The 24,433-nt window shown below is 41.7% G+C and overlaps 1 protein-coding gene and 1 pseudogene across 2 annotated transcripts in view; both read left to right on the forward strand.

Moving 5' to 3' along the window:
• The first annotated feature begins 716 nt into the window (after nt 1–716).
• Nucleotides 717–1,962, forward strand: LOC125939104 (peptidyl-prolyl cis-trans isomerase D-like; annotated as a pseudogene).
• Nucleotides 1,963–16,237: 14,275 nt separating this feature from the next.
• NT5E (5'-nucleotidase ecto) overlaps nt 16,238–24,433 on the forward strand; it is a 48,914-nt gene continuing 40,718 nt past the window's right edge. Inside the window, exon 1 of one of the 2 annotated variants that reach the window (XM_049653976.1) lies at nt 16,238–16,665. In XM_049653976.1, coding sequence (XP_049509933.1) covers nt 16,327–16,665 — 339 coding nt within the window. In that variant the 5' untranslated portion in view covers nt 16,238–16,326. The remainder of the gene's footprint in view (nt 16,666–24,433) is intronic. The other variant, XM_049653975.1, reaches the window with a different exon arrangement.

Consider the following 24,433-nt stretch of genomic DNA (forward strand, 5'->3'; position numbering starts at 1 on the left):
GGCTAGAAAGCAGTGGCAGGATATATTCAATGTGCTGAATTGGAAAAATATGCAGCCAAGAATTCTTTATCTAGCAAGGCTGTCATTCAAAATAGAAGAGATAAGAATTTTCCCAAACAAAAACTAAAGGAGTTTGTGACCACTAAACCAGCCCTGCAAGAAATTTTAAGGGGGAATCTCTCAGGGGAGAAAAGACGGGAAAAAAAAAAGACCAAAAGCAACAAAGACTAGAAAGAACCAGAGAACACCACCAGAAACTCCAACTCTACAGGCAACATAATGGCAATAAATTCATACCTTTCAGTTCTCACCCTAAATATCAGTGGACTGAAACCTCCAAGCAAAAGACATAGGTTAACAGAATGGATGAGAAAACAAGATCCATCTATATGCTATTTAAAAGAGACCCACTTTAACATTTATTTATTTTTGAGACAGAGAGAGACAGAGCATGAACGGGGGAGGGTCACAGAGAGAGGGAGGCACAGAATCTGAAACAGGCTCCAGGCTCTGAGCTGTCAGCACAGAGCCCGACGCGGGGCTCGAACCCACGAACCGTGAGATCATGACCTGAGCCGAAGTCGGACGCTTAACCGACCGAGCCACCCAGGCGCCCCAAAAGAGACCCACTTTAGACCTAAAGACACCTTCAGATTGAAAGCAAGGGGATGGAGGAGGTTCTCTGAGTTTGCTTCCAAATGCATCTGCAATTCAATATGTCTAACCACTCCCCACCCCAAACTAAGCCCTCCAATCCCAATAACCCCCGAGTCTTCTTTGACATGGACGTTGGAGGGGAGTGAGTTGGGTGAATTGTCTTAGAATTGTTTGCAGATACTGTACTGAAAACTGCAGAAAATTTTCGTGCATTGTGTACAGAGAAAAAGGCATTGGACCCACCACTGGGAAACCTCTCCATTTCAAAGGATGTCCTTTCCATCGAATTACTAAGAAATTTATGATTCAGGGTAGAGACTTCTCAAATCAAAATGGGACAGACAGAGAAAGTATTTATGGTGGAAAACTTGAAGATGAAAATTTCTATTATAAGCATGACCAGGAAGGCTTATTGAGCATGGCAAATGCAGACTGCAATACAAATGGTTCTCAGTTCTTTATCACAACAGTTCTGACTCCTCATTTGGATAGGAAACATGTGGTATTTGGCCACATAATTAAAGGAATGGGTGTGGTAAGGATACTGGAAAATGTATAAGTGAAAGCTGAAAAACCTGCCAAATTGTGTGTTATTGCAAAATGAGGAAATTGAAGAAAGGGGATGACTGGGGCATATTCCCAAAAGATGGCTCTGGTGACAGTCATCCAGATTTCCCTGAGGAAGCAGATAGAGACTTAAAAGATGTAGATAAATTTTTACTAATAACAGAAAACTTAAAAAATATTGGAAATACTTTTTTCAAATCCTAGAACTGGGAGATGGCCATTAAAATATATACAAAGGTTTTAAGATATGTGGAAGGTTCAAAGGCTGTTATTGAGAAAGCAGATAGATCGAAGCTGCAACCTACAGCTTTAGGCTGTGTTCTGAATATTGGTGCTTATAAACTGAAGATGTCAAATTGGCAGGGAGCAATTGACAGTTGTTTGGAGGCTCTTGAAATAGACCCATCAAATACGAAAGCATTGTACCATAGAGTTCACGGATGGCAAGGATTAAAAGAATACGATCAAGTTTTAGCTGATCTTAAGAAAGCTCAGGAGAGAGCAGGGAAGATAAATCTATCCAGGCAGAACTGCTGAAAGCCAAACAAGAGATAAAGGCACAGAAAGATAAAGAGAAGACAGCGTATGCACAAATGTTTGCCTAATAAGGAATTCAGTTTTACTTAAATATACATTGATTGTATAAAGGCAATAAGAAAATTTAAAGGTTTCTGTCTGTTACAGATGATCCCTGATGTGTTCCTTTGATACTTCAGTTTCTCATTGTTTACAGTTTAGGAATACCGAAAAGGGTTCACTCTTTTTTTTTTTTTTTTTTTTTTTTTAGAAAAGGGTTCACTCTTAATAAAACAGTGTTACAAAATACAAAAAAAAAGAAAAAAAGAAAGAAAAGAGAAAAGAAAAGAAAAGGAAAGGAAAGAAAAGAAAAGAAAAGAAAAGAAAAGAAAAGAAAAGAAAAGGGGTTGGAGAATCACCTATCATGCTAATAGTCACCAAAAGAAAGCCTGAGTGGTCACACTTATATCAGATAACCTAGATTTTAAAATAAAGACTGTAACAAGATATGAAGAAGGGAATTATATCGTAATTCAGTGCTTTATCCACCAAGATCTAACTACTGTAGACATTTATGCTCCAAATGTGCAAGCACCCAAATATATAAATGAATTACTCACAAACATACAGAAACTCATTGACAATAATACCATAATAGTAGGGGACTTTAACACCCCACTTACAACAATGGACAGATCATCTAAACAGAAAATCAACAAGGAAACAATGCTTTGAATGACACACTGAACTGGATGGACTTAACATATATTAGAACATTTCATCCTAAAGCAGCAGAATATACATTCTTCTCAAGTGCACATGGAACATTCTCCAGCATAGATCACATACTGGGACACAAGTCAGTCCTTAACAGGTATAAAAATATTGAGATCACACCATGCATATTTTCAGACCACAACATTATGAAACTCAAAATCAACAACAAGAAAAAACTTGGAAAAATAACAAATACTTGGAGACTAAATAAAGAACATCCTACTAAATAATGCATGGGCTAACCAAGAAGTTAAAGAGGAAATTAAAAAGTACCTGGAAGCCAGAGGCGTGGGGCGGGGAGCACCTGGGTGGCTCAGTTGTTTAAGTGTCCGACTCTTGATTTCAGTGCAGGTCATGATCTAACAGTTTCGTGAGTTTGAGCTCTGCATCAGGCTCTGTGCTGATGGTGTGGAGCCTGCTCAGGATTCTCTGTTTCCCCCTCTCTCTGCTGCTCCCCCACTTGTGTTGTCTTTGTCCTTCTCAAAATAAATAAACTTTTAAAAAATTTATTTTTTTAATTCAAAAATAAAGAAAAAAAAAGTACATGGAAGCCAATGAAAATGATAACACCACAGCCCCAAACCTCTGGGACACAGCAAAGGTGATCATAAGAGAAAAGTGTATAGCACTATAGGCCTTCCTAAAGAAGGAAGGTCTCAGATACACAACCTAACGTTACACCTTAAAGACCTGGAAAAAGAACAGCAAATAAGACCCAAAACTAGCAGAAGACAGGAACTAATAAAGATTAGAGCAGAAATCAATGCTATTGAAATAAAAAAAACAGTAGAACAGATCAATGAAACCAGGAGCTGGTTCTTTGAAAGAATTAACAAAATTGATAAACCACTAGCCAGTTTGATAAAAAAGAAAAAGGAAAGGACCCAAATAAATAAAATCAAGAATGAAAGAAGAGAGATCACAACCAACACAGCAGAAATACAAACAATAATAAGAGAATATTATGAGCAACTATATGCCAATAAAATGGGCAATCTAGAAGAAATGGACAAATTGCTAGAAACATATAAACTACCAAAACTGAAACAAAAAGAAATAGAAAATTTGAACAGATCCATAACCAGTAAGGAAATTGAATTAGTAACCAAAAATCTCCCAAAAAATAAGAGTCCAGGGCCAAATGGCTTTCCAGGGGAATTCTGCCAAACGTTAAAAGAAGGTTGACGCCTATTCTTTTGAAGCTGTTCCAAAAAATAGAAATGGAAGGAAAACTTCCAAACTCATTCTATGAAGCCAGCACTACCTTGATTCCAAAACCAGACAAAGACCCCACTAAAAAGGAGAACTATAGACCAATTTTCCTGATGAACATGGATGCAAAAATCCTCAACAAGATACTAGCCAACCAGATCCAACAATACATTAAAAGAATTATTCACAACCAAATGGGATTTATACCTGGGATGAAGGGCTGGTTCAATATCTACAAAACAATCAATGTGACATATCACATCAACAAAAGAAAGGACAAGCAAGAACCAAATGATCCTCTCAAAAGATGCAGAGAAAGCATTTGACAAAATACAGCATCCTTTCTTGATAAAAACCCTCAAGAATGTAGGGATGAAAGGATCGTACCTCAAGATCATAAAAGCCATATATGGAAGCCCCAACTCTAATATCATCTTCAATGGGGAAAAACTGAGAGCTTTCCCCCTATGGTCAGGAACAAGACAGGGATGTCTACTCTCACCACTGTTATTCAACATAGTATTGGAAGTCTTAGCCTCTGCAATCAGTTAGCCTCTGCAATCAGACAACACAAAGAAATAAAAGGCATCCAAATCAGCAAGGAGGAAGTCAAACTTTCAATCTTCGCAGACAACATGATACTCTATATGGAAAACCCAAAAGATTCCACCAACAAACTGCTAGAACTGATCCATGAATTCACCAAAGTCGCAGGATATAAAATCAATGCACAGAAATTGACTGTATTCCTATACACCAACAATGAAGCAACAGAAAGAGAAATCAAGGAATCGATACCATTTACAATCGCAGCAAAAACCATAAAATACCTAGAAATAAATCTAAGAGGTGGAAAACGTATACACTGAAAACTATAGAAAGTTTATGAAAGAAATTGACGAAGACACAAAAAAATGGGAAAAATACTCCATGCTCATTGATTGGAAGAACAAATATTGTTAAAATGTCAATACTACCCAAAGAAATCTACATATTCAATGCAATCACAATCTGAATCTGAATAACAACAGCATTCTTCACAGAACTAGAACAAACAATCCTAAAATTGTATTGTATGGAGCCAGAAAAAACCCCAATGAGCCAAAGCAATCCTGAAAAAGAACCAAAGCTGGAGGCATCACAATCCTGGACTTCAAGATGTATTACAAAGCCGTAATCATCAAGACAGTATGGTACTGGCACAAAAACAGACACTCAGATCAATGGAACAGAATAGTGAACACAGAAATGGACCCACAAACATATGGCCAACTAATCTTTGACAAAGCAGGAAAGAGCACCCAATGGATAAAGACAGTCTTTTCAGCAAATAGTGCTGGGAAAACTGGACAGCAACATGCAGAAAAATGAACCTGGACCACTTTCTTATACCATACAAAAAAATAAACTCAAAATGGATGAAAGATCTAAACAGAAGACAGGAAGCCATCAAAATCCTCAAGGAGAAAGCAGGCAAAAAACATCTTTGACCTTGGCCGCAGCAACTTCTTGCTCAACATGTCTCTGGAGGCAAGGGAAACAAAAGCAAAAATGAACTATTGGGACCTCATCAAAATAAAAACCTCTGCACAGCAAATGAAACAGCAAAACTAAAAGGCAAATGACAGAATGGGAGAAGATATTTGCAAATGACATATCAGAGAAAGAGTTAGTGTCCAAAATCTACAAAGAACTTCTCAAACTCAACACCCAAAAAACAAATAATCCAGTGAAAAAATAAGCAAAAGACATGAATAGACACTTCTCCAAAGAAGACATCAAGATGGCTAACAGACACATGAAAAAGTACTTAACATCACTCATCATCAGGGAAACACAAATTAAAACCACATTGAGATATTGCCTCATACCAGTCACAATGGCTAAAATAAACGAACTCAGGCAACAATAGATGTTGGCAAGGATGCGGAGAAAGAGGATCTCTTTTGCACTGCTGGTGGCAATGCAAGCTGGTGCAGCCCCTCTGGAAAACACTATGTAGGTTTCTCAAAAAATTAAAAATAGAACTACCCATGACCCAGCAATTGCACTACTAGGTATTTATCCAAGAGATCCCAGTGTACCGTCAAAGGGGCGCATGCACCGCAATATTTATAGCAGCACTATCAACAACAGCCAAAGTACGGAAAGAGCCCAAATGTCCATCGACAGATGAATGGATAAAGACGATGTGGTATATATATACAATGAAGTGTTACTCAGCAATCAAAAAGAATGAAATCTTGCCATTTGCAACTATGTGGATGGAACTAGAGGGCATTATGCTAAGCAAAATTAGTCAGAGAAAGACAAATATCATCTGAGTTCACTCATATGAGGACTTTAAGATAGAAAACAGATGAACATAAGGGAAGGAAAGCAAAAATAATATAAGAACAAGGAGGGGGACAGAATATAAGAGATTCTTAAATACAGAAAACAAACTGAGGGTTGCTGGAGGCATTGTGGGTGGAGGGATGGGCTAAATGGGTAAGGGGCATCAGGGAAGACACTTGTTGGGATGAGCACTGGGGTTATACATAGGGGATGAATCACTGGAATCTACTCCTGAAATCATTATAGCACTATATGCTAACTTGGATATAAATTAAAAAAATAAATAAGTAAACAGAAAAATAAATAATAATTAACAGGGGCACCTGGATGGCTCAGTTGGTTGAGCCTCCGACTTTGGCTCAGGTCATGATCTCACAGTTCGTGAGTTCGAGTCCTGTGTCAGTCTCTGTGCTAACAGCTTGGAGCCTGGAGCCTGCTTCGGATTCTGTGATTCTGTGTCTCCTTCTCTCTCTCTGCGCCGCCCCCCTCCCCTGCCAGGCTTGCGCTCTGTCTCTCTCTCTTTCTCAAAAATAAACACTGAAAAAATTTTTAAAAAAAAAGAAAGAAATAATAATTAACACAGTAACATGAGAAGAAACTTGAGAGACATTGTGAAGATAAGTTTCAGTCTGACAAAATCCCCGGAAAACTCATCCTTGTGTGTAAAGCAAGGGAATAACCCAAAGGTAGAAGTAAAAATGAAAAAAAAGAAAAAGAAAAAAGAAAGAGAATGAAGTAAGCAGTCTAGAAATCCAAAGGTAGGGGAGCAAATATTGATCCAAGATGGTGGCCTGGCCCATCCTTGGAGTACTGGATTCCTAATTCACAAATAGAATCCTCATTTTTCTGCAATGGCATTGGGGTCTACCCTGCAAGCTTCTTTTTAAATAATTGTTGAGTCTTACAAAGAGTTTTAAATTTGCTCTGCAGCATGGCCCACACACATCCTTGGGAGAGCAAAGCACACTGTGATTCCTGGGCCTCTATGGCTCTCATGCAATGTCCCAGCACAATGATACACAGCTTCTCCACATCCTTTTCCTACTGGGGAAAAGGCTAGAAATATTTTTTTGTCAAATATGTGATGTTTGAGTAATTACATTTCTTTTTCACATTTTGAAGCATATCATTAAAGAACTGGCAACCTCAAAGTTCTCCTTCAGCAAGTAACCGGTGGGAACTATAGGCCATCTCCTTAAAATAGCCATCTCCTCGTTTTGTTCACTGTGGACTTGCTGGTGTCATCAAAAAATTTTTTGGGTCCTTTTTAGAAGTTATGAAGACTGTGAATGTTTGGGAAATGATTTTTTTAAGAAGAAAAGAAAAAGAAGAAAAATTGTCAAACAAAACTGTCTGAAAAGAAACACTTCATAAGCTTATGCAGACAGCATTCCTGCCACATTTGTCATACATATTGCTCTACTTTCATGAAAAAGGAACCTCTTTGGGTCATCATCGCTCATTGTTCACTACACAGAAAGGCACTGGTAGCTAAGACTCCACCTGTTACCCTGAAGCAGTTTTTTTTTTTTTTTTTTTTTTTTACAACCATACAGGCAACACCCCATCAGAAGCTGATCTCTGAATCATGGCATTTTTAAGAGATTTTGTCAAGAACGGAACATTGTGGAGAGCCCTCCTCCACCACTCAGAAGAGGGAAATCTTAAAAAGTACCTGGAACTATAAGCAGAGGTTTCGCTTTTTCTACAAAAAAAGAAAACCCATTCTTGTTTCACTTTGGAAAAGAAATATATATCCTTTATCCGTATTACCTGTCAGTTCATAATTACATGAATAAAATAAATCTTTCCATGAAAACCCTACAGTCATCATTATGGATACTGTGGAAAAACAACACGCTTTCTTGGCTAAGCTGCCAGGTTGAAAAAAGAGAGCTGTGACTGATATCCTTTTAACTTTTTTAAAAAAACAGAATTTATTTTTTAGAGCAGTCTTAGGTTCACAGCAAAATTGAGCAGAAGGTATGCAGATTTCCCATTATGTCCCCTGGCCCCACACATGTACAGTCTTTCCCATTATCAACATCCTGTATCAGAGTGGTACACTAGTCATAATCGAGGAACCTACATAGACACATCATCATCACCCAAAGCCTATACTCTGCATTCGGGTTCATTTTTCGTGTTGTACATTCTGTGGATTTTGACAAATGTATATCATATATCTGCCATTGTAGTATCTCGGAATAGGTTCACTGCCCTAAAAATTCTTTTTTTTTTTAATTTTTTTTAAATGTTTTTATTTATTTTTGAGACAGAGAAAGACAGAGCATGAGCAGGGGAGGGGCAGAGAGAGAGGGAGACACAGAATCTGAAGCAGGCTCCAGGCTCCGAGCTGTCAGCAGAGAGCCCGACGCGGGGCTCGAACTCAGACTGTGAGCTGAGTTGAAGTCATGACCTGAGCTGAAGTCAGATGCCAACCGACTGAGCCACCCAGGTGCCCCACCCTAAAAATTCTTTGTGCTCTACTTACACTTCCCTTCCCCCGCCCATGGCAACTACTGATCCTTTTTCTGTTTACAGTTTTGCCTTTTCCAGAATGTCATAAAGTTAGAATCACACAGTATATAATCTTTTCAGATTAGCCTCTTTCCTTAGTAATATGTATTAAAGTTTCCTCTGTGAATTTGCATGGTTTAATAGCTTCTTTCTTTTTGCGGGGGCTGAATAGTATTCCTTTGTATGAATGTACCACAGTTTATGTATCCATTCACCTATGGAAGGACATTTTGGTTGCTTCCGAGTTTTGTCAGTTCTGAATAAAGATGCTATAAACATTCACATGCAGGTTTTTGTGTGAACATGGGTTTTTGACCTTTTGGGGAAAATACCAAGTAATGAAATTGCTAGATCATATGGTGAAAGTATGTTTATTTTTTAAAGAAATGGCCCAAATGTCTTCCAAAATGACTACACCAGTTTATAATTCCACCAGCAATGAACGAAGAGTTCCTGTTGCTATACCCTCCCTATCAACATTTGCTATTGTCACGTTTCTACATTTTAGCCATTTTAATAGGCGTGTAGTGGTATATCATTGCTGTTTTAATTTGCATTTCCCTAATCACATATGATGTGGAGCATCTTTTCATACACTTATTTGTTATCTATATATATTCGTTAGTGAGGTATCTGTTCAGATCATTTGCCCATTTTTATTTATTTCTTTAATGTTTATTTTAGAAAGAAAGAGAGCATGCATGTGAATGGGGTGAGGAGCAGAGAGAGAGAGAGGAGAGACAGAATCCCTCTCTGCACTGTCAGCGCAGAGCCTGACCCGGGGCTCTATCCCACAAACCATGAGATCATGACCTGAGCCGAAATCAAGAGTCAGATGCTTCACCAACTGAGCCACCCAGGTACCCCTCATTTGCCCATTTTTAGATTAAGTTTTCTTATTTAAACTTCTAAGACTTCGTTGTATATCTTGGGCAATAGTCCTTTATCACATGTATCTTTTGCAAATATTTTCCTTCAGTCTGTGGCATCCCTACTTATTCTTTTGAAAGTGTTTTCACAGAGCAGAAGTTTTTTATTTCATTGGGGGTGCTGACAGAGCAAAGCCTGCTTGGAATTCTCTCTCTCCCTCTCTTTCTCTGCCCCTCCCCAACTCACACAACTGCACTCTCTCTCAAGATAAATAAATAAACATTAAAAAAATTAAAAAAACAAAATGGCTTCACCAGACCCAAAGGGATCCAAAATTTTTTCCTATGTTATCTCCTAAGAGTTTTGTAATTTTGTGTTTTATAGCTAGATCTATGACTCATTCTGAGTTAACTTTTGTGAAGAGTGTAGATTTATTTGTTTACATGAAGATATCCAGTTGTTCCAGCACCATCTGTTGAAAATACCACCTTTCCCCCATTATATTGTTTTTGCTTTTTTGTAAAGGAGCTATTGCCTATATTTATCTGGGTCTATTTCTGGGATCTATCCTGTTCTGTCGATCTATGTGTCAATTCTCTCACCAATACCATACACTCTTGATTACTGTAGCTGTTGAGTAAGTATTGAAGTCAGATAGTGTCAGTGCTCCAACTTTCCTCTTCTCCTTCAATATTGTTTTGGCTGTCCTAGGTCTTTTGTCTCTACATAAAAACTTTAGAATCAGTTTGTTAATATCTACAAAATAACTTGTCTGGGATATTGATTGTAACTGCATAGACTCTATAGGTCAACTTGGGAAAAACTCTCTCTCTCTGCCCCTTGTGAGATTCCCTCTCTCTGCCCTTTGCTCACTTGTGCCCTCTCTCTATCCAAAAAAAAAAAAAAAAAAAAAAAAAATTTTAAATACGCTTTTTGTTACTCAATGTGTTAACAAAGAATATATGAATTATTATATCACAAATTTTAAAAATATTTTTATAACTGTATTTCATTAGTTTCCTTTGTAATCCAATTTATTTTATTTTATCCATTTAAAAATATTACTCTGAGAAGAGTCTCTAGGTTTCACCAGACTAGCAAAAGGTCCACTGCACAAAAAGCTCATGGTTTTTCTGAAAAGGAAGTTGGAATAGAAGTATCTGATGAAGGGATGCCTGGCTAGCTCAGTGGGTGGAGCATGTGACTCTTGATCTTGGGGTTGTAAATTCGAGCCCCATATTGGGTGTAGAGATTACTTAAAAATACAATCTTTAAAAAAAAAGTATCTGGGTATGCCTGGGTGACTCAGTTAAGCAACTGACTTTGGCTCAGGTCACGATGTCACAGTTTGTGGGTTCGAGTCCTGTGTCAGGCTCTGTGCTGACAGCTTGGAGCCTGGAACCTGCTTCAGATTCTGTGTCTCCCTCTCTCTCCGTCCCTCCCCCACTTGAGCTCTATCTCTCTCTCTCTCAAAAAAATATAATAAACATTAAACATTTTTTAATCAATAAATTTAAATAAATAAGTAGATAAATAAACAAATAAATAAGTACCTGATAAAGACAGTATATATGCTCTCCAAGTATTGGAACCATCATGAGCAATCTCAAGAGATTACTTAGGCTCTCAGTCACTCATCATAGTGATTGGAAGACCACTTGCTGCTTGTTTTAATGCTAATAACCTCATTTACTAGCAGTGATTTAGCTCCGGAAGCTGCCTAGATTCTTGTTTTTGACCTTATAGGATGCCTAAAATCCTACTTACAGTTGTTGTGTCCATGATTCCATACTTTTAAGAGGAAAATGATTATTTTGGCCACTTCCCCAGATTCATGTTATATACATTGCCTAATTTCTTATGTTTACTTGTGCCTTTTAGCCTCAGACATGGAATCAGCCATTTCTGCAAAGGACCCTTGATGCTCTTTCAGTGGAAATGGTATTAGAGATCATATCATCCTGGACATTAGAGTGTCTCATGGGGTCAAATTACTCCTGGGCTATTTCAGTGGGACAGCAAAACAGGTTTTTCTTATAAAAGAATATCATATTGCTACTTCCAATCCAGTTGCTAAAGGTCAGGGTTCCTACTAAAATTCTTGATTTCCTCCAAACTGAATATCTTACACGAATCCTTTTCCTGATAAAACTAATGTAATTATTTATTTACTTTATCCCACAATTTAAGTTAAAAATAATACAGTATCAATACAAATATTAATTCTGAACATAGTTCGAAACTTTCTAATGATTCCTTTTGGTTTCAGATAGGTAGCTGTTTTTACCTCCTAACAGAAGGATCTCCTCTATCTTGAGATATGAAAAAACCCTAGGAGATCTGTTTCCATACAATAGTTTGTCATCACCCTTGGGTCCATCTATAATGACTTAGTTATAAGTACCAGGCTCATATGATTTCCAGCTAAAAATCAATTCATCTCCTCTTTAATTTCTAATGACATCAGAATCCTTATATTTGAATGCATACATTCTTAACTTTGTTAAATCCTGGCCTCATCTTCAAAAATTTTACATTTTTGCATCTTTTCATACCTGTAAGTTCTTGTCATTTTCAATGTGCAACATTCTCTTATAAGTTTAAAATATAATTGATTGCTATTCTAAAGTTTCCATCATACACATCAAATAGACTCTCCCAGGGCATCTGGGTGGCTCAATCGGTTAAGCATCCGACTCTTGATTTCTGCTTAGGTCATGATCTCATGGTTCTTGGGTTCAAGCACCTTGACAGGCTCTGCACTGACCATGCAGAGCCTGTTTAGGATTCTTTATCTCCCTCTCTCTCTGCTCCTTCCCTCTTTGCACTCTTGAGCGCGCACGCTCTCTCTCTCTCTCTCTCTCTCAAAATAAATAAATATTTTATAAAAAATTGACACTCCCACTTAGTATATTAACCACTCAAAAATTTTTTTATTTTTCTGCATGAAGATCAAGGAGGTAACTACATACTTTTATTGTACTTTATAATTCCACCAATTAACAAAAAATAATAATAGTAATACAGGCAATTCTGGCTTTGAGGTTTTGTTTGAAAGATTCTTGGCTCCTAGGTGAAATTCATATTACTAGGATTCCTTTTTTTTTTTTTTTTTTGTTAGAGAGAGAAAGAAAGAAAGAGAGAGAGAGAGAGAGAAAGAAAGAAAGAAAGAAAGAAAGAAAGAGCATGCACAGGGGAGAGAAGCAGAGGGAGAAAGAAAATCTTCAGCAGGTTCATCACGGAGCCAGACACAGGGCTTGATTCTATGACTTTGGGATCATGATCTGAGCAGAAATCAAGAGCTGGATGCTCAACTGATTGAGCCACCTAAGGCACCCCTTGGATTCTTATTTTATGTGCAGATACACATAGCGTAGAACTGCAAGTTCTCAGAAATCATGGGATAAATGCAAGTATCTACTACTTTAATATAATAAAAAGTCAGATTCCCCCCAGCCAACCTAAAATATTATAATATATAACGAGAGCACATGAAAGGGGAAAAAAGCCATTGATTGGAAACTGAATCTCATTCAGAATATTCAAGAGGGAACTTTTTATACTTTCATATTACTCCAGATTAACTAAGTCCTGCCAGAACTATTTCCTGAAACATTCCATTTTTCCCATAATACATTTTAATTGCAATTGAAATCCTATGCTTTATCATATTTTCATAGACTTAGCTTTTTTTGGTTTTAATGCAGAAATCCAAACTCTTGCCATGCCCCAAATTCCCAATTTTGCACTGTGTACTAACTGCATGTATCTGTACAGAATGAAACACAAAATTATATTCTTTAATACCAAGGTAAATTCATTGGCTCTCTGGCATTCAGGCCTTCAAACTACACTACCAGGTTTCAGGAGTCTCCAATGCAGACAGCGTCTTGTGAGACTTCTCAACATTCATAATCAAGTGAGCCAATATCTTATGATAAATATCTCTCTCGATCCCTCGCCCTCTCTCCACGTATATATTATACATTGGATATAAAATGGAGCAAAGACCTAAACCTAAAAACTAAAACAATAGGGGTGCCTGGGTGGCTCAGTTGGTTGAGCGTCCGACTTCAGCTCAGGTCATGATCTCGTGGTTTGTGAGTTCGAGCCCCATGTCGGGCTCTGTGCTGACAGCTCAGAGCCTGGGGCCTGCTTCAGATTCTGTGTCTCTCTCTCTGCCCCTCCCTCACTCACACTCTCTCCTTCAAAATAAATAAACATTGAAAAAAAAATTTTAATTAAAAAAAAACTAAAACAATAAAACTCTTAGGAAAAAAACATAGGGGAAAAGCTTCATGACATCAGATATAGCAGTGTTTTTTCAGATATGCCATTAAAAGCATAGATAACAAAAGAAAAAGTAAATAAATCAGACTTTGTCAAAATATACAAGTTTGTGTCTCAAGGGGCACTATCAACAGAATGAAAAGGCATCCTATGGAATGGGAGAAAACAATTGCAAAACATATATCTGATAAGGGATTATTATCCAGAATATATAGACTCCTCAACAACACTAACAAAAAACACACAAATAACCCTATTAAAACATGGGTAAATCATAGGACTTGAATAGACATTTCTCCAACTAAGATACACAAATGGCCAATAAGCACATGAAAAAATGCTCAACATCATTAAAGATTAGGGAAATGTAAATCAAACCACAGTGAAGTACTACTTCAAATCCCTTAGGATAGCTATTATCAAAAAACAGAAAACACGTGTTGATAAGGATGTGGAGCAATCACAACTCTTTTTTTAAATATTTATTTATTTTGAGAGAGAGAGAGAGCACGCACATGCATGGGGGGGGGGGAAGGGCAGGTAGGAAGAGATGGGGGTGGGGGGAGTGGAGAGAGAGAATCCCAGGCAAGCTGTGTGCTTGGAGTTTGATCTCACAAACCGTGAGATTATGACCTGAGCCAAGATCAAGAGTCAAGACTTAACCCACTGAGCAAAACAGGTGCCCTGAAACTAAAGTCTTGAGCATTGCTGGTGGGAATATAAAATGACGCAGCCATTAAAGTATGGCATTTCCTCAAAAATTGAACATAGAACTACCATATGATCCAGCAATTCCACTTCCCAAAAAAACTGAAAGCAGAGATTTAAACAGATATTTGTATATCGTGTTCATAGCAGCATTATTCACAATAGCCAAAAGGCAGAAACAACCCAAGCGTCTCCATGGATGGATGGATAGACAAACAAGATGTGGCATATACGTACATACGATGGAACATTATTCAGCCTTAAAAGGGAAGGAAATTCTAACACATGCAACAACATGGATGAACCGTTAAGAAGACAAGTACGCTAAGTGAAATAAAAGTCACAAATAAGACAAATATTGTCTTATTGCACTTATATGAGGTACCTAGAGTCTGCAAATTCATGAAGACAGAGCAGAATGATGGTTGCCAAGGGCTGGGGGGAGAGGACAGTTAGCAAGTTATTGTTTAATGGCTGCAAGAGTTTCCGTTTGGGAAGATGAAAAAGTTCTGCAGGTGGATGGTGGTGATGGTTGCACAACAATGTGAGTGTAACTAACGCTACTAAACTGTACACTTAAAAGTGGTCAGGATGGTCACTTTGAGGTTATATATGTATTATCCCAAAAAGCTTAAAACAAAAACAAAACCAAGCCAACAGTGCTGACTTGATGCATTCCAGGAAGTGTGAGGACTACATATGCTGTTTAGTAAAGCATAAATCATAGGACACCTCATAGGGCCTCCAAACGAGTTCCCTTCTTCCCTTCCCAAGGCGGCTAGATAATTGATTGCAGTCAGTAATCAGCTGGCTAAACAAAGGGAAATTCTCTATAAGGATGATTTACTGAATGCATTCCTATTATTGTTTTCCTTGCCCAAAGCTTTGCCTTTACACAAACACGCACGTGCGCGCCACCCTCCCACACACACACACACACACACACACACACACACACACACGCCACATCCTTAAAACATTAACACCTAAAAAACCAAGAAGTCCATAAAACATTACCATGTGAAACAACAAAAGTGCCTAAAAAAATAACGGAAGGCAGCATCACGTCCACGTAGCTGCTGATTTTACTCCTATGGTCTGTTTTCGCTTCCAAGACCAGTTCCCGCACCAATGCCTTTTCGTCGCTAAGGCTTTAATTGTGAACAAACGTTGGACTGGATTGGGATGGTCTTCAATTGCCAGGTTCTACGTCTAAACTACATGCACTTGGTGCGTCCTCCAGCTGCAAAGAGAGCGGGCAGCCAAATCTCACAGTCCGTTTTTGGCTTCCACAGCACAAAGGGCAAGCGCTCTTCTCTCCTGCCTCTCTGCACTCCTCTCCCCCTGCCCCCCAGGTACGTCATCTCGCCCATCTTTTCTTCCTCCCTTTTCCCACTTTCGCTCTTTCAAGTGATGAGCTCGCGCAACCACAAGCCCAACACAAACCGTGCTTTCCTCTTGAGAAAAACTCGTGCCTCAAATGAGGCTGGAAACAGCGAGGACCTAGACGCGGGGTGGCCCCTCCGGTTCCTCCCTCGCACCCCGGAAAGGCAGTGCACCAGCCGTGGGGCTGCGGGCACCCCGGCATCGGGGCCGGCGGCCCGCTCCCAGCCGGGAACAACCTCCCTACTGTTCCTGCCGGCAGCGGGTGCCAGCCGCCAGCCCGGGCGCGCCCCGGCCTCCCCGGGTGCCAGGGTCGGATCGGGTGACCGCGCGGGCGTGCGCCCGGCGGTGGGGCCGGCCTCCGGGCCGAGGGAAGCCCGCCCCCGCCCCGCCCAGCCCCGCCGGCAAGGGCGCCCAGCTCCAGCTCCCGCCGCCACTCGCTGCCGCTCGCCCGGCCCGTCCGCACTCCCCGCTCCCCGCGCCGCAGCCATGGGCCCCGGAGCCTCACGGGCGCCGGCGCTGCGGCTCCTCGCGCTGGGCGCGCTGCTGTGGCCGGCGGCCGGCGCCTGGGAACTCACCATCCTGCACACCAACGACGTGCACAGCCGGCTGGAGCAGACGAGCGAGGACTCCAGCAAGTGCGTCAACGCCAGCCGCTGCGTGGGCGGCGTGGCGCGCCTCTTCACCAAGGTGCAGCAGATCCGGCGCGCCGAGCCGCACGTGCTGCTGCTCGACGCCGGCGACCAGTACCAGGGCACCATCTGGTTCACCGTGTACAAGGGCGCCGAGGTGGCGCACTTCATGAACGCCCTGCGCTACGATGCCATGGTAAGAGGGCGCCTTGTTAGCGGGGAGGCTGGGGAGCCCTGGGGTGGGAGTCCCGAACCGAGAGGGAACCCAGTGCGGAGGAGCAGCGGACGGCGGGGCACAGAGTGGCCGGCCCGGAACAGGACGCAGAGCGCCTTGGGGAGAAAGCGACGCTCCCGCCGGCGTGCCGGGTAGATACAGACATAGAAGTCCTTTGGATGATTCTTTTTAAATGGATTGATGCGTTTGAGTCCCCCCCCCCCACTGGGGGGGGGCATTTAGAGGAGAGGGACACAGCCGTACCTCCCAGGGGAGTCAGCTGGGGTACATGGGAGCAGTGGCAGTTATCCAAAGCCAGGGTCAGGAGTAGGATGTTTTTTTTCGTTTTTATTGGAAGGAAAACTCAACTCAAAGAGGTTGGGTACAGTGCCCTGGTCATGGGCTCCAAAAGGGAGACAAGATAAGAATGGATTGCAGATCCCTTTGATGTTGGAGCTTGAGCCCGATTAAGCTCACAAGCTTGGGGTAGATTCCTGGTGCAACTACCTTCTGTGTGCGAGTTATTTACTGTCTCTTGGGGCCTCAGTTCCAGCCTTTATAAAATGGGGAGAATAATTGTATCTGCCTCAGAGGGTTGACTGGCACATGGTGTGGCCTCTGTAAATGTTACTTTTATTACCAGACACTACTCTATATTTTTTTTTAACAGAAGAAAGAAACTTCCAGAGAGACCCAAAATGCTGGAGCACTGGGGTTTCAGAGGATTTCAATAAAATCGCTTTGGCAGCAGAGATATAGGAAGGGAATCCAACTTAAGAGATGAGGCACTCTTAAAACATGTGCAAGAGTTTTAAATCCAAGCTCCCAAATGCTCTGTTAAAGGCAATGCCTTACTTCTTGGACTCAATTCTAGAAAATGAGCAGGGAGGGGTTTCACAGTAATAAATATGCCCAAAACATATATCTGGTTTATTTTTTTAAATCAAACTACCACCCAACTTTAACCCTGTGTAAAATCCTAGACTAAAGGGATTCTGTGGAGTAACTGGTGATAAGAAATCTTAAGAGCTTTATAAGAAGGAGAACAAAGCAGGGAAATCTGTGGAGCCCACATACAGGGAAAGGAAGGAGAGGTGTGGTCCAGGCTGGGATACAGAGGGCTAACAATACACTTGGTATGAGAAGAGCACAGAAGTTATTTTTTCTCTGGAAACGTGGAGAGAGGAAGATGGGAAAAGATGATAAGGTAGAGCTGTTTGGCTTTTTTCTGCCAAAAAGAAAGCTCATTTCAGAGAGGTGAGAGATGGGCAGAGAGCTCCTCTCCATTCTGATTGTTGGTCATAAGGTTATCACGGTCACTGAAAGCACAACAATTCAAACAGAGCCCTAAGCCCCGCAAGTCCACAGATGGAGTGGGGGCGGCTCACCAGCATCTGTCTGGACTCCACAGAAGAATGATGGGTCTCAAGAACCCTGTATGGTCTCTTAGCGTTGGTATTTCCACAGCCCAACCTACCTGGTGTTTTGTGTGCGATGCTGACAGAATAAATATTTATTGAATTGAATTGTTAACTAGTCTACGTCTTCATTTCCTCCCAGAAGTGAAAATAAACATTATGTGAGTTTGTTTTGATATCATGTGAACCACAATTCTCAACTTTTTTTCTTGTGGCATCCTTTTCTCCATGGCTATGTAAACTCCTTTAGGTGGAAAAAAAAATGGAGAATTCCTAGTTTTCCCTAATACTAATGTTTTCCTCTTTAAGTCAAATTGATCCCATGATATTAATCACCATATCAAGTATTTATGATAGAACTCTGGCTGAGGCTGGAACCATTTTCTGCAAGTTACAGCGGTTCACCACTGGAAATTATTTAGAATGCTTTTTGTTGGATGCAATAATTTTAAGTTTTACTCAGAATCATTGGACTGGGGCCTGAGGAAAAATAAGCTACTATATGTTAACAGGAGATAAAATGGGGGAAGGCTGATGGCCATGTTCCTGATAGTATCTCATCAGGACTTACTCTGCAGTTGTGGGGTTTGACAAACATGATTTGACCTGCATAAAATTCTAGTCTTGTTATGCTTGTTATGCTTGTTAGCATGTGATAAGGAGATTTTTCACTGTCATTTTTTGTTTATATTATTCTACTCTCAGGGAATTTATTGCTGTTCTGTTATAAATGTTCCCTCACTCCACCCACTCACCTTCCACATGTTAAATCCCAGGAAGCTGGAGATTTAGGGTAGGATGGAAAAGAGTTGTTCAGGGGCATTTCCAGTTCTCTAGAAACTGTACTTGGTTAGAGGAGCCACGTCTAAGGACTCAAGAGTATAGAGGGCAAAGAGGAAGCTACTAGAATCTAGCTCAACCCCAGGAGTTCCCTAGAGCAGGAGCCTCTGAAGAGGTGTTGACTTTCTAGACCTGTGTGTCCCAGCCAGAGCTGCTGGAACAGTTTTCATACCTCTGGAGGGCCTGGGGCAAGCCTGGAAACCTCCTAAACCCAGCTGCTGGGCAGAAAGTTCTAGAGGGAGAATGTCAGAAGCCACTAGTTGGCTAGCTGTCTCCATGGAAGGATTAGTGCCCCTGAAGGCATGAGGAAGACAAAGTGGATGCAGTCACAGTGTGAGCTTGGCTGGGGTACTTTCTCTGAGCCCCCTGTTCCCTGACTGTAAAACAAGAGGGATAACTCCCACCCCCGTGTCGGATTTCTGTGAACAGTACGTAAGACAAGTGTAAAAATCCCTAGCACCCTGTTGGGTCATAGTAAGTCCTCAGTAAAGGTTACTTCTTGATGTGCTGCCAGGAAGCAAACAAAACAATGGAAGGTTTGGGTTTACAGTGTTAGTTTATCCGATTCCGACTGCCTGGCACACTCTACCATCCCTCCTCTGCCCCCTCCACTGTCTTTCCTAAGCCCCATTTTCTAAACTATTTTACTCGTCGAGTGGACTTTGAACCACCTCCCCCCAAAGCACACAATCTGAGGGGTTCATGCCCTGAGAGTGGGCTGTGAGGAAATAGCTTCAGTGGAGAAGGGCAGCCTCCTTTGTAGCCGGCCTGCTTCTGAGGTGCTTGCCCCTGCATCCAACTTTCTGTTTGAAAGACTGCAGCTGAAGCCTTAGCAAACGGCCCCTTGGTGCCTGAGCCAGCAGGCAGGGTGGGGACTGGGGCCCCTGCCTTTAACTCTCCCAGCGGACCTCTAATCAAATCGCTTCTCATCAACATTCCCCACCTCCTACATGGGCAGCCATTCTGTTTGATGTTCATGTTTTGTTCCTGTGTGTACTTCCAGAACCTTTATTATAGTTAAGGTTCTTTTCTTTTTTCAAGTATTTATTTGTTTTGGGGAGAGTACATGCGGGAGAGGGGCAGAGAGAGGGGGGACGAGAGAGGATCTGAAGTGGGCTCTGTGCTGACAGGCTGACAGCAGAGGCAGATGTGGGGCTCGACCTCACCAACCAGAGATCATGAGCTGAGCCGATGTCGGACATTCAACCTACTGAGCCACCCATGTGCCCATATATATAGTTAGGGTTGTTATGTTTTAAATATATAACTATGTATTATATATATAGTTTATATATAAATATGTAATTTATATAACTCCTCCTGTTGCTCAGCTCATTCTGTTTCTTGCTTTTGCCCTAAACTGGTTGTGTGGGTTTTTGTTTTAGTTTTATCTGAGTATCCTTGACACACAATGTTACATTAGTTTCAAGTTACAAGGTAGTGATTGGACAAGTTTATGCCATTCTGCTGTACTCACGAATGTAGCTACCATCTGTCATCATACAACCATGCAACACTGTTACAATGTCATTGACTGTAGTCCTTATGCTGTGCCTTGTATTCCTGTAACTTCATTCCATAACTGGAAGCCTGTTTTCCCACTCCCCCTTGCCCATTTTGCCCAACCCCATACTCCTTTCCTCTGGCAACCAATGGTTTGTTCTCTGTACTTATAGGTCTGATTCTGCTTTTTTAAACTGGTTGTTTTCACTTTGTCCATGTCATCCTGTGTCTGCTGTGTACTGTGCTCCACAGAGATCTCTGTACATTTTACTATCTGCTCTTTGGTGACGGTTTTGGAGATGGCACCAGTTATGCCGCAGTTACACGAATAGGCTGCTCTGAATAGCTTCCTCCACTTCCTGCCTAGGAGGATTTCTTTGGGATCCATACCCCACGGTAGAATTGCTGGTCCCAGGGATGTGTATCCTTACATCTAAAGACTGCCAGATTGCTTTCCTGTGGGACTGGCATGCTCTACTCTCCCTGATCTCTACACCCACACAGATGTGAATCCCCAAATCCTTACTCCTATCTTGAAGCATTTATCCAGCTTTCCAGTAGGTATGAAATGTCATCTCATTATTCGATCTTGTATTTTTCCAATAACTGCGGACTTTGGTATATTCACTTTTGAGGTTTTCTCCTCCCTATTGCATGTTCACTTCATTTGCTCTTTTTTAAACATTAGGTTTACTCTATTTTTCCTGATTTTCAGGAGTTCTAGGTATTGATCTGTGACCAATTTTATCTTCTGATTATGTGTGTTAACTCAATCCTTCATTGAACAGAAATCCTTCATTTGGTATAATCAAATTAATCTCTGTCTCCCTTTTTTTTTTTTTTTGCCTTGTGATTTGTGCTTTTGAAAGTTTACATAAGAGTTTATTAATTTGGTGAGGCGCCTGGGTGGGTGGCTCAGAAGGTTAAGCATCCAAGTCTTGAACTCAGCTCAGGTCATGATCTCATGGTTCATGAGTTTGAGACCTGCATCAGGCTCTGCGCTGGCAATGCAGAGCCTGCTTGGGACTCTTTCTCTCTCTCCCTGTCTCTTTGCCCCTCCCCTGCTCATGTGCATACTCTCTCTCAAAAGAAATAAATAAACAGTTTTAAAAAGAGTTTATTAATTTTATTAATTTGAAGCTTATCATCTCCAGCACTCATCACCAGAAATTCAGACATTGGTACTGTTCTCTCTACCTTTTAAGCAATAATAAATTTGTGACCTGGGGCTATGCCATTCACCTGTCTGGATCACCACTTCCTCATCTATAAAATAAGAGGTTTGATCCACCTCATCTCTGAGGTTCCACACAATTCTAAACACATTGATTCAATTTCAATTCAGTGAAATGTTTTGATTCAACGAAGGGGCAGGCAGATGGGACAGAGGTGCAGAGGCAGGAATCGCAGGAATCTGCAAGATTCTGGACCAGAACTGAGGAGGCAGGAGTCATGGGAGATGAGCTTTTATACAGCTTAATGGCCATCTGAAAAGTTTGGGCTCTCCTCTTTTGTCACACCAGGGTGGGGGCTGGGGGCACTGGAGGTTTCTGAGTAGAAGGCAACTGTGGTATAAAAAAAAAAAAAAAAAAAAAAAAAAAAAAAAACAAAAAAAAACAGATATTTCATCTTTATTCCAGTTCCTGGCATACAGCTCCCAAAACCTTTGAAATCCCCTGAGTGAGGAGAGCCTGTTGTATGCTAATGAGATGACTGCTGGCTGGGGACTACTAGATAGCTTCAGAAAAAGGACTGGCAGTCAGAAAATCCAAGGCATGAATAGAGAATTGGAACTTTCAGTCTCCCCTCAACCTCCTGGGAGGGGAGACGGGTGAGAGGTTGAGTTAATCAGCAATGGCCAATAATTTAATCAATCATGCCTATGTGACAAACCCCCCTAAATGCTGGGGTTCAGAGAGCTTCTAGTTTGGTGAACACACTGAGGTACTGGGAGGGAGGTGTGCCCAGAGAGGGCATGGAAGCTCTACACACCCCCTGGCCCCCTGCATGCCTTGCCCTATGCATGTTGTCTGCTTGGCTGTCCCTCAGTTGTATCCTTTATAATATACCAGTAATAGTAACTAAAGCACTTCCCTGACTTCTTTGAGTTTTATCCAACCTGTGGAGGAGGTCCGTCAAATCCCTAGTTTATAGCTGGTTGGTCAGAAGTAGAGGTGCCCAGGACTGGCAGCTGGCACCTGAAGTGAGGGCCGTCCTGTAGCACTGAGCCCTTGTACTGGTGAGGTCTGGTGCTCATTCCAGGTAGATAGTGGCAGACTTGAACCGAATTGTTGGGCACCCAGTCTGTAACCCCAGAGAACTGGAGAATTGGTTGATGTGAGGGAAAAAAACTGTCAGTGGCATAGGGAAGTCACAGTTTTAGAAGATGAGCAGAAATGGATGGGAGAGAGAAGACCCCCCCCCCCCTCCCAGGAAGAGGATGGAGAAGAGGCTGGGCAGCAGTCTAGGGTGAAGTGGTCACTGAACTGTGATGGGGGGAGAAAGGCTGAGTCCATGGGAAGGCTTCAGCAGGCAGGCAGGATGGCATGGGGCCAAGAGAGTAAACTCTGGGGTGACCGCCTGGGATCAAGTCCCCTCTCTGTGGACTGACAGCAGGTTATTTCATCTCTTGAAGCCTCCATTTCCACATGCTTAAGATGGGTGTGATGATAGTCTTCACCACATGGGTTGTTGTGGGGTTGAAAGGACATGGTGGCACACGGGAGGCGCTTAGCATGACGTCGGCTCTCGGTAAGGTGTTAGGAAGTGCTGGCGGTGCTCACCTTCTGTTGGCAGGGGTGACTCAGGAGAGGGTGTAATCAAAAGATGACTAAGAGGGTTCAGGCCAGGGGCACTGGGAGTCAGCAGTTTGACACTACCACACGGGAGCACGGACTCTTCTACTGAACCTTACCCCCTGACAGCTGAAGCCTGCTATTTACCGCACAGAATTGCAGTCTAAAGGCTTCTCCTGAGGTGATTGGACAGGACTGGACCCTGTGGCCTGTGGCAGACAGGGGCCATGGAAAGAGATTTGGACGAGACATCACCACACCCAGGTTTTACTGCTTGTCTCTTCCCACTCATTAGCTATGTGAGTTTGGCCACCGGATTCCTCATCTGTAGGATGGGGGACTGGAGGGGGTGGTCTGTTACATGTCACTCCTCAGCAGCTCAGGCCCTGCCCAGACCTCCGTCTTGCTTCAAATCTGCTAGTGTAACTTGGTTTGTCCCAGAACTTAATTTTACATACAAGTCTCAGTTTGAGTGACACCTCTCTTAGGTCTCTGTCACAGTTGCTGTTACGACAGCTATTTCCTTGTGGAGAGATGGATTGGGTCTTCTCCCACGTACCTTGAGTTGGCAACTGTTTCCAGATAGAGGTTCACAGGATTTGGATGGAACATTACTCTATATGTAATAGAAGGTGATGGCCTAAGGAACGGTAGGGTGATGAGCCCAGTTTCAAGCCTGTTGTCTTTGAGGCTCATTTATTCATTCACTCCACAAATACTCACTAAGAACTGCGTGCACCAGGCTCTCTGCTAAGTGCCAAGGACAGCGGATCAGACCTGCTAGGGAGAAACCTGCTATTCAGTGGATAGAGGGGCAGTGCCCTTTTGAGCCCTTGTTGACCACATAGGCTGAGCAAGACCTATGAAGGTGGGGCATAAGCAAAGCAAAGCAAAAATGACTGAAATTCTAACACCTGAGCATGGGAGTTCAGGAACCAAAATCTGGTCTGCAGAAGACACAACGTCAAGCCTTAATTTATGTGTCACAGATGCCCAAATGGATGATTGCCATGTTTCCTCTTCTCCACAGAAAACTAATCCCTAAGCAAGGGGGAAGTCACCTTATATTCAGGTGCTTACAAAGTCTCTCACATCAAAGAAACTTTCAGAATTATTTTATCTTCTATAGCAAACCCATGTCCAGGAAAGACAAATTAACAATGCTAATTTGGAAAGTTTGAAAGAGGTATACTG

The sequence above is a fragment of the Panthera uncia genome, assembly GCF_023721935.1.
Source record: "Panthera uncia isolate 11264 chromosome B2 unlocalized genomic scaffold, Puncia_PCG_1.0 HiC_scaffold_24, whole genome shotgun sequence".
In the NCBI taxonomy this organism is placed as follows: Eukaryota; Metazoa; Chordata; class Mammalia; order Carnivora; family Felidae; genus Panthera; species Panthera uncia.